At 40.8% G+C, this 17,680-nt stretch overlaps 1 protein-coding gene across 15 annotated transcripts in view; it reads left to right on the top strand.

The window, feature by feature from the left end:
• BTRC (beta-transducin repeat containing E3 ubiquitin protein ligase) overlaps positions 1 to 17,680 on the top strand; it is a 172,349-nt gene that overhangs the window by 15,789 nt on the left and 138,880 nt on the right. For 8 of the 15 annotated variants that reach the window (XR_005601198.1, XM_039546860.1, XM_039546861.1 and 5 more), the window contains exon 2: positions 11,158 to 11,226. The exons of 5 other annotated variants lie outside the window; for them this stretch is intronic. Coding sequence is in view for 7 of the 10 variants with exons in the window: in XM_039546860.1 (XP_039402794.1) it covers positions 11,158 to 11,226 (69 nt within the window). In the remaining 3 variants the exon portion in view is untranslated. Of the gene's footprint in view, positions 1 to 11,157; positions 11,227 to 15,430; positions 15,666 to 17,680 lie in introns of those variants that run through there. 2 more of the 15 variants (XM_039546863.1, XM_039546864.1) reach the window with 2 other exon arrangements.

The following is a 17,680-nucleotide window of genomic DNA, read 5'->3' as shown; positions in this document are numbered from 1 at the left end:
TAAATATGAGTCAGCAGTGTGATGCAATTGCAAAAAAGTCTAATATCATTCTGGGGTGTATTAGCAGGAGTATCATATGTAAGAGACAGAAGAGAATTGTCTTGCTCTACTCAGCACTGGTGAGGTCTGACCTGGGGTAATGTGTCCAATTCTGGGCGCCCCACTTTTGGAAAGATGTGGACAAATTGGAGACAGTCAAAAAATGATAAAAGGTTAAGAAAACCCGACCTATGACAAAAGGTTAAAAAAACCTGGGCATGTTTAATTTTGAGAGAGAAGACTTTGGCGGGGGGGAAGGGGGGGACTTGATAACTATCTTCAAATCTGGTAAGGGCTGTTATAAAGAGGACTGTGATCAGTTGTTCTCTGTGTCCACTGAACATAGGCCAAGTAATGGGCTTAATCTGCAGTAAGGGAGATTTAGGTTAGATATTAGGAAAAACTTTCTAATTATAAGTAGGCTTGGAAGGATTAGATTATTGGTAAATGTCAATAAACGTCAATTTCACCGTACACACACAAATAGAGGAAAGAATACTTGAATCAATTGAAATTTACAGCTAGGCAGTAAGAAAAATGTTGCCTGAGAAGGTATAAGAGTTTGATTTAAGGATATTTACTTCATATATTTCGACGTGATGTTGACAGTTTGTTTTTTAATGGTTATCAGGTTTTAAGTTTTTGAATCTCAATATCTACTGTCATTAAATAATTACCTGACTCCCCCCACATCATTTACTGCAACTGTGAAAATTTATGTAAAAATAGAAAAGAATCTTAAAACCCATAATTTTATGCAACTATGAAAATTAAATTGATAAAAGTCTTCAAAAATGCTTAAAATAAACACTGATATCTGTTGATTCCTGCTGTGCCTAACAATAAGGGTAGTTAAGTTCTGGTATAGGCTTGCAGGAGAGGTTGTAGAATCCTCCTTATTGGATGTTTTTTAAGAACAGGCTAAACAAACACCTATTAGGGATGGTCTGGAGTTACTTGGTCCTGCATCAGCACAGGAGGCTGGATTAGATGATCTCTCCAGGTCCCTTCCAGCCCGACATCTGTATGATTCTGTGCTAAGTATAATTATATAAAGCAGCTGGTTGTTAAATACAGGGTTGCAGGGTTTTTTTTGCATTTTAAATGACTACTTAGTGATTTAAGTTAACTACATCGTAATCACTTTTTCCCTTCAGTTTGTGGGTTTGCTGGAATCAGAGTGTGTGTGTGTGTATATGTATGTGTGTGTGTGTGTGTGTGTGTGTATATATATATATATATATATATATATATATATATTAAAAAAAAGCCTTGATTTCCTTTCTTCTACTCACACCACCTGCTTTTGGCTGCAGTTTTTTCTATGGTTGGTACAGGCTTTAGGTACTTCACTAACTCACCTCTACTCTTCTTTTAATTTTTCATTTTAGCCACTTTGCTCCATTAAATGTATGCAATTATAAAAGCAAATGGAAAATTTGTTATTGCATCACTGAAGTATTTCGTTTCATAGACTCAAAAGCAGAATTTGGTGCTCCATGCCTTCCCTCTTATTATATATGCTATAAACATCAGAGAGAATAGGCTGACCTTAATATTTGCTTCCCATACTAAATCGCCGCCTTGCAGCAGTTATTTCCCACTGAATAAAAAGTTTAATTTCACGCCCTGATTAGTGCTAGAATGTGCAGGTGGATATTTGTTTTATGCAGCTAAACTAATCTGCCTTGGCAAATGATTTGCTAGTCAGCAGAGCTATAATTCCTCATGAGTATTTGGTGCTAAATTATAGTTCTCTTTAGTAAGGTAAATCAAAGCATTCTAACCACAAAGCTTTGGTTAGGCCAGGGTTTTCATATATAAAATAAAAGAAGAGTGGGGATAAATAGAGAGTGACAAGGACACAGTATAGGGTCAAACTAGCATGTGATATGAAGAGGGTAAGGAAGGTTTCTAGGAAGAATAAAATAAATGAGTGTTATGTAGTATCTCTGTGTGTACCCCAGTGAGACCATGCAGATAATGTAAACCATTCTTAGGTTGCCTAGTTCAGTAGTTCCCACTGAATAAAACAACTTAACTGTGGTCTGTGGCGGACTTATTAGTGTGACTCAAAGAGCTGGCTGGGTGCATAGTGCTGACTCATTATTTCCAGATGCTATTTCACATTAAAAGAAAATAAAAATACCATACTGTCATCTTATTCCTTTTCCTTGTAAACAGTTGTCACAGAGATGTTACTTGATTTCAGTAATTGTGAATGGCAAGAGACGTGTGAGCTGATATTTCTATTAAGATGTGGTCCACATTATGAACAAGTTTGAAAAGGTGACTAGAAAACACTTCAGGTTACAAATACCCATTGGCAGTTGGATGGGTCCCAACAGCAACCTCTTATTCCAAGATGTTCCCACGTTAGCAGTTTGGTTTATGTCATCGTGCTTTTTATTGAAAAATACGGATTTCTGATTACAGTGGAGCCCATTTATAGTTAACTTGGAAATGATGAAACTTTGGTTACAGTGATGTGAGTGGTGGAGGAATTCCACTTTCTTTTCATTTGACAAGTGGCGTTGTTGACCAGATTAATTTGTTCATTAAAAATGTGTGTGTACAGCACATCTGTATTTGCAGTAAAATATCCGTTTGGAAGACCAGCAAAGTTTTCAGCAGCTTGATTTGGTAGTCTTAAAAATTTAATCCCAAATGAGAAAGGGAAGGGAGCTGGAATCAGCTTTTGCAATTTTCTCATTCCCTTATTCACTTGTAATGGCTGCCATAATCTATGCCTGTGTGTGATGGTGGAATTTTACCTGCAAGGCCTATGTGGATAGCTACATTCAACCAGTTTGGCTGCAATCCTACTGGTATTTCCCCAACCCGACCTTTTTCTCTACATTTTGTTCAGAGAATGCTCAACCTGGTCACTTATTTATACAGAATTTTAGATGCTCATACAGACTTGCTGAATGTAGTATTTGTGTGTCTAGAGAAACGGAAGAGTTAAAGGAAAACTGTAGAGTTTCTAACTGCTTCATCTAAATATTAAGTGTTTAAAATATAATTAATAAACAGTCAAACATGAAGTCATTATCTTGACAGCCTCAGAGGCAGATTAAGACTGAGAAAATTCTGGCCCCCTTAGAAACCACTGAAAATCAGACATTTTCAGAGTTGTGTTAAGATATGTTCTGTACATGCATGCATCCGACGAAGTGGGTATTCACCCATGAAAGCTCATGCTCCAATACGTCTGTTAGTTTATAAGGTGCACAGGACTCTTTGCTGTTTTTAAAGATATGTTCTGTATCTTAAACAACAGTACTTTATAGTGCGTCTGTGAGGCTCTCAAAGCACTTTACAGGAGTGGGTATATATTATCCCTGATTTGCAGAAGGGTAAACTGGGTCTCAGAAAGGTGAAGTAATTTGCTTAAGGTCACAAAGTAAATTGATAATGGGAGAGGAGAATCCAGATCTCCTAACATCCAGTCGTCTGCTTCTAACCATGTTTGGGTTAATTTTACAATTTGCTAACCACCTGTTAAGGTAACACATTTTATCATAAAAATTAATTTAAAAAATGGTTTGAAACTGTTTTTAATGGGATCTGAATATTCTTAGTCCTAATCTGCCTCATGAAACTTGTCATTCTTCTAGGAAGTACAGTGTTACATCATTAAAATATCATCCCTCTCCCACTGAGACACATCAGTCTCATTCACTAAACGGGGATACTGAAACAATGACAAGTACTTCTAAAACATGTATTACAAATTCCTTTATTCTTTCGTCTACAAGATCCACAGATCTCTTAACCAGTGGACTCTCAATCTGTCAGTCACTGATACAGGGTGCTGTGGCCAGCTACACTGAAGAGCTTGCCAGTTTTTTGTTCTGCTGATAGCTTCAGGATGGTCTACCAGGCTGCTTGCTGCAGAGCAAAAAAAACATTATTTAAAAAAAGATTGGCTATAAATTAGCTTTCTGTAACTGTTTCTGGTCTTCCCTCACATTGCGAATTTAAGGGTCTGGTTTCTCTTTACTCCTGAGACACTAGGTACACCCTCTATCACCATCACTTCTGCGAGCGCAGCATGGAGAAGGACAAGAAGAAGGGGAAAGCAGGTATGTGTGTTCTCGGAATCACTCTACTTGTGGAGATCCTTGATGGGGATCTCTGCATATTCTGTGGTAGGTGCAGGCAAAGGAATATAAGTCCTATTTAGAATTCAAAGAATCCTTTTGAGGCTTCCAGACCATCAAGTTTAGCAGATGAGACAATCCCAGCTATTTTGGAGAAAGTGATCTAGAACCAGAGTTGGCCAATCCAAGTATGATGCATCCACAAGACCATCTGGTCCTTCCTACCAAAACTCATGATTCTCAGCCAAAGCAAACGGATGGAGTAGCACATAGTGCGTGGTCTATTTCAGTTTGTGGATAATTAAGCCTCAAATCATCTCTGGCAAGTGGGTTCTGGAATTTGTCCTGAGAGGTTCTGCATTGGATATACTTAACTCCCCTCCTCCCATTTCCAGGAGCCCTCAAGAGTGGGGAAATACAGCCCGCAATCCTTCATTTCCTGCAGATTAGAGCAACAGAATGAGTTGCAGCCCAGAAAAGGGACAAACCTTGTACTCCATTCTGTGTCTGGTCAAGAAGAAATCAGGAAGCAGCAGGGCAGTGCTTGACCGGAAACATCTCAACAGGTTCCTGAAAAAGTCCAGATTCAAAATGGAAATGTTAGTCCATAACAGTGACCGTCTGTTGTCAATAGATTTAAAAGATGCAAACCTCCACATCCCCATTCATCTGTCTCACTGCAAACGTATCCATTTTTCACCGTTGGAGTCCAACACTTCCAATATAGTTCATTACCATCTGGCCACACCACAGCATCTGAGGTGTTTATGAAGGTACTAGTGCCTTGGTAGCTGCTCTTATGTTGGAAGAGATTTACCTCTGTCCATTCCTTAATGACCTGTTGATAAGAGCTCCATCCGGCAAGTGGTACAAAGCACTTGAAGGTAGTCCAAGTAGTAATCGGCTTAATCTGCAACAAGGGAGATTTAAATTAGATATCAGGAAAATCTTTCTAACTATCAGGGCAGTTAAGCTCTAGATTAGTCTTCCAAGAGAGGTTGTGGAATCCCCACCATTGGAGGTTGGGCCAAGAGTGGTCTAGATTTGCCTGGTCCTGCCTCAGCACAGAGGGCTGGACTAGAGGACCTCTCAAGTTCTTCCTGCCCTATATTTCTATGATTCTGTGAAACAGGGCGCTGGAGCGCGGAGCAGCTCCGGAGCAGTGGAGCTGCAGGTTTTTGCTTGGAGCGGAGCCGGAGCACAGGTCCAAAGCCCTGCTGTGAAATAATCCTTTCTCTGAGTTACAAGGTCCACAGATTCAACTCTCTCTTGTTTGGAGTATTTCTTTGGCCACTAGAATAAGAAGTCCTGTATGGGTCATTCAAATAGGTCGTAATGTTATGCTTTACAGTAGGAGTTCAGCTTATTGTTATAGTACATATAAACTCATTAAATCCCAGTCTACGGGGGTTATCATTCTGTGCTATGGAAGTGGTCTCAACTGGAGGGCTCTTCAGTGCACTTGGGCATGCCCTTTCCTATCAGTGATGGACAGGTCTAATTCTGCCATGCAGACTGAGAGTCCGTTCATTAAGGGATATGTGGACCTTATAATTCTGAGGAAATGTTCAGAAAGTCAGTTTTCCTGTTCATCAGATGAGGTGTTACAACAAATCACTGCACAGAAGTATTTCTTAAGATACAACTGAAAAGGAATTAAAAGTTAAGCAGCCCAGCATTTGCTCTGTAGTGTCATGAAGGAGATGTGGGTTCAATTTCCAGCCTTCTTGATTTGAATTGCATGGGGTGGAGATGCTATAGAGGCTGCCCTCTCCTCTTTCTATTAAATGCTTTTTTAAATATTATTTAATCAAACCCAGTAAAATCTCATTCTGCTGTGTTAAATAATTAGCACATATAGATTCCATGCTGATACAAGCACGTTCTTTTTTTTTCAATGTACTTCTCATGTGATAAGATATACAGGTGTAGCAACAATCAGATTTGCCTTTCATGTACCATAGAGGTTTTCATTTTATAATGATCCCACTGTGGTATAGTTATCCCTTTTTTTTAATCGAAGTGGAGATGCAGATATTTAAGAACCCTTCTTGCACAAGGATCACTGTACCTGCTGGGTACTTAATTAGCACTTGTTTATGACACGGAGTCTGATTTGATTTTTAAAACAAATTGCACTGTGAAGTGGTGGATATTTAAACTGTATAGTAACCACAGCTCCAGCTGTGACTCAAATATTGTAAGCCTTCAGGGGCTGTGTTAGGCTTAGAAAATAGGAACTCGGGCCTGTAGTTTAATATCCTCTAAAAATCAGCTTTTTGGAGGGTAAATAAGGGGCTTCCACAGGATTTTTAAAATCTTGACTCATTCTGAGAAGTCAGCCATTCCAGACTTCACAAGGGACTGTAAAATCTATTAGGTTAAACCTGGAAAAGGGGACGAGGTAACTAAAGAAGAATACAGTCAGCTAATGCTTGTAGGGAAAAGACAAGGGCAGCAAAAAACAAAATGAGTTATTCTGGTCCATTGGGTTATGGGGAATAACAAGGGTTTTAATATAGCTGGGGGTTGGGGCAGGAAGAAGTGCTAGAGAGAAAGTAGGCCTATTAATAAATACAAGTGGAGATTAAATTTGACTCAAAAAAAGGCTGAGATAGTGTGAACTCCTTTTTAAAATCAGTCTTCAGTGATAATGATAAGCAGCTTTCAAAGCAAGGAAGACACTACAGATAAGCTACTGATTCAGGGCAGATAATGGCTGTGTCACAAAACTGTTAATAGAGTTAGCAAATCAACTTACTTACCACTGGCAGCTATGTGTTTTAAAGTACTGTAAGATTTGAGGGAAAGAAAAAGTAGCACCAGTTATCAAAGGAAGAAAGAAAAATTATTTTGGCAGGTACCACCCCAGTAAGACTAACTTCTGTCACATGTACAATAATGGAGCAAATATTAAGATCACTCATTAGTGGAGAATAATGAAACCATGAGAAATAAGTAGTATATATTTATAGAAAAAAATAGATCTTGCTAAGCCAATTGATTGCTTTTCTGATAGAATTGCAAAATTATTGAAAAACAGTAAATCTGAAAGATTTGAGTGATTAATTTAAAAGGTGATTTTAGTTAAAGTGATGCAGCTGTGTCTTGTAGACAAGGCTCAGCCCATACTTAAGCAACTAAATAAGTTGCCTTTTTTCCAGAAGTGCCAACCTCACATCTCCCACTTGAGTCATTTGGAGCTGTAGTTCTATTATCACTCATAGGTCTTTCAGAATTGCTGTTTTCCAGGCCTCCCTACTTAAACTGCTCATTTATGCTGAAAATGCTAAGTTTGGGGCCTCATTCTCATCTTTACTGGGACAACTCAAACACAAAATTGATACACAAAAAGTCCATCCTTTATTTTAGCAACCAATACCTCCTCCCAAATATATTAAATTTCCAGAAGTCAGAGCTGAAATGCTTTCACCTAACTATACTCTTCCAACAGAATTTGCACTTTGAAGTTAACAGGACTTGAGTATAGACAAGCCCTTAGGAACACTGGTTGTATCAGTTTAGTTAAAATGATACAGAGCCCGTAGTGTGGATGCAGTTATACCAGTATAAAGGTGTCTCTTGCTGGCATAGCATATTCCCATATAAGGAAGAGGAATAAGCCATATTGGTATGAGGCACCTTGATTACAGTATCCACAGTAGGAGTTTTACCAGTATAACTGCTCTATACTGTTACAAAAGCTATGTATGCTAGACCTAAGTTAGATGCTCTGGTGCCAAATATGGGCTAGGAACCAAAGTTTAGGATCCTATTTTTGTAAAATCGGCCTGTGTTCATAAAAAAGTTTACAGTAACTTTGTTAATCCTCTGGAAGTCTAAATAACCTTTTATTAACATCTGAGGTGACTTTATTTTGAGGTGACAAAGATTTTATGCTACTAAGATGTTTTTAACAAAAATAAAAATTTAGCTTGGTGCTGCAGACACTTGTGCGCATGCTTAAAGTTAAGCAAGAGTAGTCCCACTGAAATCAGTAATACTGCTATGTAAATAAAGTTAAATGCCTGAGTAAGGGCTTGTCTTCACATACAGCGGCGCAGCCCCAGTGCTTTGGAGAAGATTTGCCTACACCGACGGGAGAGCTTCTCCTGTGGGTGTAGTTAATTCACCTCCGCGAGGGGCGGTAGCTATGTGACTGGGAGAAGCTCTCCTGCTGACACTGCATGGTCTACATGGCGGTGGGGTCAGGTCGGTGGATTTTTCACACTACTGAGTGACATAGTTGTACTGATGTAGGTTTGCAGTGTAGACCAGGCCTCAGTGTTTGCAGGATTAGGCCTTTAATTTTCAGGATTTTATTTTGTTTTTTTTTGCTTATAACAGTTCTATAAAATTCCAGTAAGACACTCTACCAGTAGCAGCATTTTGAGAACAGCATTTTTAATTTAGTTCATTATATATTTTAATCAAAGTTTCAGTTGTGTGAATTTTCACATTAGTTTTACAAAGAAAGCTTTAGCCTGAGTTTTTTTAATCCAAGTGGTTTAAATAATAAATTTAAATCGGTTATTTAAATTGCCCCATCTTGGTGTGCTTTGTAAACATGAAGCAGCATGGCACTCCTATGCGGTAGGTCAGTATTACCCCCCTTTTACAGCTGAGGGGACTGAAGTATAGAGAGAAGTGAAGCCATTTGCCCACGTTATCACTGGTAGTCGGTGGTAAGTCTGGACTGGTATCCAGGCCTGACTCCCAGTACTTTGCCTTAGTCATAAGATCATTATTTTGGCTTAATTATGAGATTTTTTTTGATTATTTAAGAAAAAAGTGACTACAGTACTTATATCAAACAAAATGTGGTCCTGTACAGCAGTGGTTCAGCCACGGGTCTGGGGCCCCCACCACGAGCAGGTTTCTGGGAGTCCGTCAGGCAAGGCCAGCATCCGACTCACAGGGGGCCCAGGGCAGAAAGCTGAAGCCCGAGGCCCTGAGTCCCACCACCTGAGGCTGAAGCTGACGCCTCAGTAGCTTAGCTGCATGGGGCTCCCTGTGGCGTGGGGCCCAGGCAGGCCCCCTATTTGGTACTCCCTAACACCCGCCCTGGCTTCTATATGCAAAAAATCAGTTGTTGTGACACAGGTGGGCTGTGGAGGTTTTATAGCATGCAGCGGGGGGGGGCTCAGAAAGAAAAAGGTTGAGAACCCCTGCTGTACAGTGCTTCCTTCTTGATACTTAGCACTTCCATTGAATAGGTAAATAGCGATGTGTGTAGAAACATCAGCTAATTGTAACAGCCCTCTGAGATGGGTTAAATCAGTATTATCCTCATTTTACAGAGACAAGCTAACCACCTGTCAAGCTAGTGGCAGAGCTAGAGTTAGGACTCAGGAGCACCCTGCTCCCACCCATGCACTCAGTCCACTAAAGCAGGGGTTCTCAAGCAGGGATACGCATACCCCTGGGGGTACACAGAGGTTTTCCCAGGGGGACATCAATTCATCTGGATATTTGCCTAGTTTTACAACAGGCTACATAAAAAGCACTAGCAAAGTCAGTACATGCTAAAATTCATACAGACAATGACTTGTTTATACTGCTCTAAATACTATACACTGAAATGTAAGTAACATTTATATTCTAATTGATTTGGGTAAAAACGAGAAAGTCAGCAGTTTGTCAGTAATCATGTGCTGTGACACTTTTGTATTTGTCAGATTTTGTAAGCAAGTCGTTTTTAAGTGAGGTGAAACTTAGCGTACGTAAGACAAATCACACTCCTGAAAGGGGTACAATTGTCTGGAAAGGGTAAGAGCCACTGCACTAAAGCGTGTCGTGTTTCTGCTATCCAAGTAGTGCATTAAATATTGCTAACGCAGAGACTCAGCTGCCACATTTGCCTACGATCTAAACTTGGCAATAGCTCACCAGCACAGTCTTGGTTATTGAAACTTGTGTTTGACAGGGATTGTTGGCCAGGACACTGGGGTTAGTCTCTCTACTGCTTTTGAAAGGTGTTTAATTTCTACCAGAGGTGAGCAAAAGAAACTTAGTATTAGTAAATCTCTTTTGAACTGCTAATGTTCAGGCTTCTGTTCAGTGGTAGCACTGGAGCTGTGTATGTCCTACTCTGTAGGGTCTGAAATAAAAACAAGGATAACCACCTCCTCCCCATTTTGTTAAAGGTTTATTGGTCCACTGTGACTTCATTTTCTGCTTCACCCATTCTGTGTATATAATATTCTACACTCAAGGCTGACAAAACTGTATCTTACATAAATTGTTTCTATTTCTAAACATCTCCCACGTTGGGGGGCACTGTTGAGTCCATTAGATTGTAAAGGTTCCTTTGGTTGCAAAATAATGTTATGAGAGCCTGTTTATAGCTGGCAAAAATACAAACAAATTGCCATGTCCATCTATTGTATACTGGGACCAACCTCAAGGCTTGTGTTTTCCTAGATGCGACAGGGGAGGAAACAATAATTGTGTATGAAATGTGGTGGGGAGGGATTGTGTTAGTCTTTATCTTATACATGTAACTTGTTTGGTGCTAATATTTACCATCACCCCCACCAGCCACACTGAGGCTGCCTGTACACTGATGTTTTTGAAATCTCTGACATTGTGCTGTGGCTGGAGCAGCTCCACTGGCAGGGTGGCAGTGGTGGAAGCACTAGTATAGACGAGCTGCTGGCATTTTACTACTGTCCGGTGGTAAATGTGCCCCTGGTTGGTCTATGCTAGTACGCCTGCCATTAGAGCTGCACTTGTTGTAATTTGGGGGGGATTTTAAGAGGAGTGCCAGTATGCGCAAGGCCATAATGTAAAATAGTGGAAAGCATTGGTTTTCATTGCTAATGAGGAAAAGAATCAAGCCCTCAGGGAAGCTGGTGCTAGAATAGTGATTCTTTAGCAGGAGCTTATCTGGGGACTGAAACTGCATGTGTGGCTAAAAACATTCGCATTGCTTAAGATCGTCCAGAAATTAGATTAGATTAGCCAGGTCCAAATGTAAAAGGAGGTCTCTCTTATGTTTATTCTCTCCTAGCCCCGAATACACATGCCCAAAGATGGATTCCAACTTACATCTTCTGGATACCAAGCATGGCTAAAGCAGGTTGGACTGTATTCCTGTTTCTCATCTCTTGTGAGGGATTGTGCCAGACACTTGTGCTTGTCTCATTAGTAAAGTACATGTAAAGGTCCTAGTAAGTTACAGTGCTGTGTAAGCTAATATCTTGCAAAGTCATATATTTGTGGTTTTTGTATATGTGTACGTTCTGTGTGCATCACCTTTTCGTCATAAATCTTAGGAATTTACACTTCTTATGAAGGAAAGTTCAAAACAGAATTGCCATAAGGGGGAATGGATTGGAGTCTGAAAAGAAATCTGCAGCAACAGCTCAAATTACAGAATTAAAATGAGTCTTCAAATGTAAGGCTGTATGGTGTTGGTAATAATGTGAAGGCCAGTGGGTTAATACACATGAGACTCGCATCTAGAGCCTAATTCAGATTTGATTGGGTGAAACAAGTGTGGACATTTGCTCACATCACATAACAATCCTGTAGTTTGACACAATCTGACACTATTGGGAGTCCCTGCTCAGAAGTGGCCTAATGCTATATTACTTGAGCTATTATTAAAGGCAAAGCTTTCGATGTCTCGGCAGCTGGGCTCTTGCAGTTGCTGTCAGCCTCTCGCTTCGATGAGTGTAAAATTCCCTTCAAAAGAATCTTCTAATTTTAAAATTGTGTGTATAAAGCTAATCCTTGTCCATGTATCTTCATGGGAGAATCCAGTGTCCTTGAGAAGATGGAGTTAAAGTTGCTGTTTTTGTAGGAAGCCAGAATGATTGCGTTGTTATGGCAACGAAAACTGGAAAAATTAAAACAGCACAGATAAGCTGCATCCTGTTGTCGTGGCAACTAGAGTTGTGAAAATGATTAAGGGTGGTGTTGAAAGGATCTATGGTACTGTGAGCCCAATAGAAACAAACAGACAAAGAGACAAGTCACTTGTGGTGGATGGGAGAAAATAAAAAACAGAATAAACTTAATCTCACAAGATCAATTTTATAACAGGCTTGAGTGGGGGTTATTGATGGTCTTGTGTCTTTCCAGTCGTGTCTCACTATCTTATGAGTATTAACTGAGCACCTGATCCTTCAAGGTACATCGTACTCTTAACTTCTGTTGATTTCAGTGGAGTTAAGATTGCTTGAATGCTTGAGAGGCAATGGAGGTCTGTTCCTATATTATTAATCCAAAGCAGTGGTCTTTAACAAATGCACCTTTGTAAATTTCTGATATTCCAAAAGGGTTCTCTGGGGCTTGGACCCTGGCTGTCTGAGAAACCATCTCTTTCTCCATAGTCCTTTACAGTACCGAAAGCCAGCTAGGACACTGATGCTAATGTTTTCTTAATTTAAACATAGCTGGGCAGGAGGCAGGTTGTTTCAGTAGAGGGACCTCAACTTTGCAGTTAATGTCTGTCTCACAGCCCAAGTTGGTTGTCCTACAGGGCACAACATCCTTTTTGGTCCTAGGTGGTGGCCTGGGAGGGCGCAGTAGGGAAAAAATTATGTAGGTTGTGTCTGAGGTAGATTTTCATAAGTTTTTACTAAGTGCTCAGGTACATATGGAAGTGTGCATTTTATACATGTAAAATATAAATAAATAAATAATCATGTTCAGAAGTGAGCCTTTTATATGGAGACTTTCATAGTGGAGCAAATTCAAAAAGAAATTCAAAAAATCAATGTGTGTGGCTGGTATCTTTCTGATTTCAGTGTGCTGCTGTTGCGTATTAATAAACATCTTCCTCCGTTTTGCTTCTCCTTCTGCTTTATCCTTCGGTGAGGTTACAGACCTATGCTTGTGACACTCCCCCTCCCCCACCTATATGATGGAAATAGCTGTCACAAATTCAGTGCTATGATTTCACTGTAGGAATTACAGGAGTCAAGTGGCTCCTCGTGGGGGTTGGGGGGAAGCCTTTTTTTCAAACACATAGTTTGGGTAAGTAGCAGAGATGGTAAAAGATTGAAGTGAAATGGATTTAGTTTTAGGTTACTTACTAGCGTTTCCCTTGTTATAATGGCCTTTTAAAAATGGATTTGAGTCAAAAAGCCACTTAAAAAATATGCACAAACCTAAATATTTATTCAAATAGAATGGAGCTATGGTTATGTATCAAGTTTATTCCTCTAAGTGTGCTTTTAACAGGATTCCGTGGTAATGGTTCGTTTCCTCAGTGTAGCCGGGTATTGATCTGCTGCCTTGCTTATACAGAATGTGAGAAGTGTTCCAGTAACACAATGTATTAATGTGGGCTAAAAGCAGTTTATATTACAAATGAGATGGAGGAAGATGGAGTTCTGCAAGACTGGACACATACTATAAATATCCATAAAACTGACAATTTTATCTAAAAACCGTGCTGGCTACACTTGCATATTTTCAGCCTACTTGAAGTGGAGTTAATAGTTGATCACTACTTGAGCATGGGTCGCCCACACTAATGCTATTACCCTCTGCCCTTTAATAGCAAGTTTTTATATTTAATGTTGCTGTGCTGTAGCAGACAGCAGTGTTCTATACATCTGTGGCCTAGAGGAAATACAATACAGGTGACCAGAAATACATGTTCATTTAAAGAACAGGCTTTTAAGTAATCTGTAAAGCTCTGTTTTCTATCTGGGTTCCTATAAGTTCATCCTTTGGTAAAAGACAAACACCTGCAGTTCTTTTGTTCAGCCCTGTTCTTGATTTAATCCTCTTTCTTCAAATGGTAGCATTGTGTTTTCCAACAGTGTGGACATCCCATCCCCTTAAAGCTGAGCCTTTTGAAAACTAGCTAAAATTGGCTTCCAGAGGGAAAGGTTTTTTAGGTTTAATGTGTGTATAAATATGATCAATAGAAATATTTTGTTCCCATTCCTGTTTATATAGAGATCCTATATGTTTTAAATTGAATTGTGAAGTCAGATAAATTAAAGCTGTTAATTAGCTGAAATGTCTTTGATTACATTAACAAGAAAACTAAATATCGTTTAGGTCACAGCAAGGTAATTTAGAGTTAAAACTGCCCCTTGCCTTCATGCATTGTGCCTCAGTATTGTATCACATAAAGAATTTAATATAATGAGCTCATCTGACTCTCCCTACCTCCCACAGTACCTTGAAGTAGAATTTTTAGAGCCAAGTTATAAACCTGTACAAATGTTTTATACTGGAAACTCTGATGCTTACCTTAGCTACATTGGTGCCAGTAAAGGCCACTATAATCAGATAAGGTATTTGAGATATGAATCAGCTATATGTCAGTCAAGTCAGCTGGAATAATGGGTTAAAACCCAGGACCTTAGTGAAATCTGGATCCGTCCTTTTAAGCCGAGCTTTCCTAGCAGAAACGTCTAGAGAGTGTTTCTGTCCCTATTTTGTAATATTGTCACTGACATACCTTCCTTACCTTCCGAAAGATATATTCTGTATTTCCAATGAATACCTAGAGCAGGGGTCGGCAGCCTTTCAGAAGTGGTGTGCCGAGTCTTCATTTATTCACTCTAATTTAAGGTTTTGCGTGCCAGTAATAATTTTAATGTTTTTAGAAGGTCTTTTTCTATAAGTCTGTCATATATAACTAAACTGTTGTTGTATGTAAAGTAAATAAGGTTTTTAAAATGTTTAAGAAGCTTCATTTAAAATTAAATTTAAATGCAGAGCCCTCATGGACCAGTGGCCAGGACCGAGGCAGTGTGAGTGCCACTGAAAATCAGCTTGTGTGCCGCCTTTGGCACGCATGCCATAGGTTGCCTACCCCTGACCTAGAGACTTTAGATTATTTGAATTTAAAAATGCATACACTGATTTCTTGGGGAGGAAAGTTTAAAATAAGCAGCTCGTTATGTGGCACTAGTACAGAACTTTGAAAATGTACAGTGCTGTGCACATATTTAAGTAGTCCTCAAAACACTCCTGTGTAGTAGTTGCATAGTATAACAATCTCTCAGCATATGCTCGGTGTGCCCAAGTGATTGTATAGAATTATACAAATTGGAGATAGAAAAGACACATCATGCACTTCATCTCTCTATCAGAGTAGGTTTGTTCCCAGTAGTACATATTTTTGGAGCTATAGAACTAGGATAGATAAGTCCCAAGTGTGGGGTTCCCCTTACAGCCTCGATATGTCTTCACAGTAGTTTAGAATCCAATGTGGTTAGGCAGGTGATGTGTCAGGGCTTCTGCTGCTTATTCTAAATGTGATCTTTTCACTGTTATCTCATTCTCCTGCTTTGCCACTTGTATCTGTCTAGCTTAGGTGCTTATCTGGCCCCCAGCACCATGGTATCTGAGCGCCTCACAATCCTTACTGCATTCATCCTCATTACACCCCGTGAAGCAGGGAAGCTCTGGTCTCCCCATTTTGCAGAAGGGCGACTGAGGCACAGAGAGACCAAGTGACTGCTCAAGACCACCGAGGAAGTCTGACTCAGAGCAGGGAATTGCACTTAGCTCTCCCGAGTCCCAGGATGGCACCCTAACTGTTAGGTAATCCTTCCTTTCAATTCACTTACTGTCTCCTGTCATGTATTAAGATTTTAAGCTTCTTGAGGCAGGGACTGTTTTTTGTTTTAAATTAAATGTGTGCATAGCACCTAATGGAACAGGTCCTTGAGTGGGGCCGATAGGTGTTACTGCAGTATAAATAGCAAAATGGACAATAGTTGCACAATACTTAATAACGAACAGCTGGTACTTTACACATTCATTTCCCTGTATAAATATTAATAAATTCCTGTTCAATTTCAGCAAATGAAGCGTTGAACCCAAGGTTAGTATCCTATAGAGGGCATTAAGGCATGGAAGAAAGTGTAAAGGTGTTGGGGAGAAGTAGACAAATGGAGGCTGGTGGTGAGGAGGAGGTGCAAGGAGGGGAGACAGTAAGATATGAGAGTGCAGAAATAGGCAAGTTGTGAAGGGTCAGCAGTTAAAAACTGGGACTTAGTCATAATTATGTGTTCACTTTTTGAAAAGTTGAATATTTTTAGCCCACTTAATACAGAACCTTGATCTAGGAACTTTAAATACCTCCATACTTCAGAACTCAATGAGAAATAGTTCATAAGCCTGCTTTTCATGAGTTGGAGCACAGAATCTTTTTATTCATGTAAAAGTCATTTTGAATGTCTAGGTGTAGTCTGAAAGTCTCTACTTCTTCAGTACCTCTCAGGAAGGGTGTGGCATCTGCATTCGTAAGAGCCACAGATGCACTTCATGGTATTTATAAGCTCTGTGTTACAAAAAGCTACAATTCATGGAACATCACTATCCACTGGCACAGACGGTAAAGCTTGTAAATTCCAGGAGAGGCACTTACTCAGTTTCCAACAATTAAACTGTAAGATTCCTTAAGTAAGGTGTAGTGTCTGCTAGGTGTTCGAAGGGATTTGTAACAGTCACTGGGAAATCTTGTGCATGTTACAATTAGGACAGGCTGTCTCCTTCTTTGGTCAAGAAACCCCTCCTCACCTGAGGGCATGTCTACACTAGAAATGTAAGGCGACCTATGTTAGGTCGATTTACAACCACTGCAAGTAATTACTCTAGTGGTTCATGTCCACGCTACCCTCCTTCTGTCGGTGGCGCATGTCCTCACCAGGAGCACTTCCACTGACTTAAGAGGGGCAGTATAGGAGGCTGAGAGCCTGGGCTCTTAGCTTGACATGCAACTCCCTGCCAGGGGCCCGACTGCCTCCCGGGCTCTTGGCTCACTGCTGCCAGGAACCTGGCTGTGAGCTCAGTGCCTGGCATCTGGGCAGATCCTGGGAGCCTTGGTGCAGCCACTGGGCTCTGCACAGGGAGCCGGATGCCTCTGGGCAGCCGCCAAGCAGGGACCACCTGGCTCTCCACTCTGAGCTGGGCTGCATCCTGGGCTTCCAGTGCAGAGCCTGGGTGCTGTCCCGAGGCTCCCTGCGGGGAGCCTGGCGGCTGCACTGAGGATCTCAGCTCCCTGCTAGGAGCCTGGCATCCGCCAGGACTCCAGGCACAGAGCTGCCCACCAGGAGCCCTGCAGTGGGGAGCCAAGAGCCGGGGGGAGGGAAGCAGCTAGGCTCCTGGCAGTGGGGAGCAGGGAGCATCTGGCCAGCACCAGGGCTCCCTGTGTGGAGCAGGGAGCTGGGCAGGCAACAGCCCAGCTGGGAGCAGGGAGCCACCCACCCACCTACCTCCCTGACAACCCAGTTTTCTTGTCAATTTCAGGGCTGGAGCTGTGAAATTGACAAGAATTACAGCCAACAGCCTGTGTAAGTAATGCAGTGTCTACACAGACACTGCGTCGCCCTAACTACACTGACAAAAGCCCAACACCTCTCATGGAGTTATGATGTCAGTGTAGTAGGGCACTTACATCAGCGGGAGCAAGGCCGTAGAGTGTACACTAACATAATTAGGTCGACGTAAGCTGCCTTACGTCAACCTAACTTTGTACTGTAGACCAAGCCTGAGAAGCTCTAATAACTCTGGGTGGGGGAGACACTCTCCTCCGCCACATCTAAAACTGACAA

The sequence above is a fragment of the Mauremys reevesii genome, linkage group 7 (assembly GCF_016161935.1).
Source record: "Mauremys reevesii isolate NIE-2019 linkage group 7, ASM1616193v1, whole genome shotgun sequence".
Taxonomy (NCBI): Eukaryota; Metazoa; Chordata; order Testudines; family Geoemydidae; genus Mauremys; species Mauremys reevesii.
The sequence above is the reverse complement of the archived record's forward strand: the minus strand, read 5'-3'. Positions and strand labels throughout refer to the sequence as shown.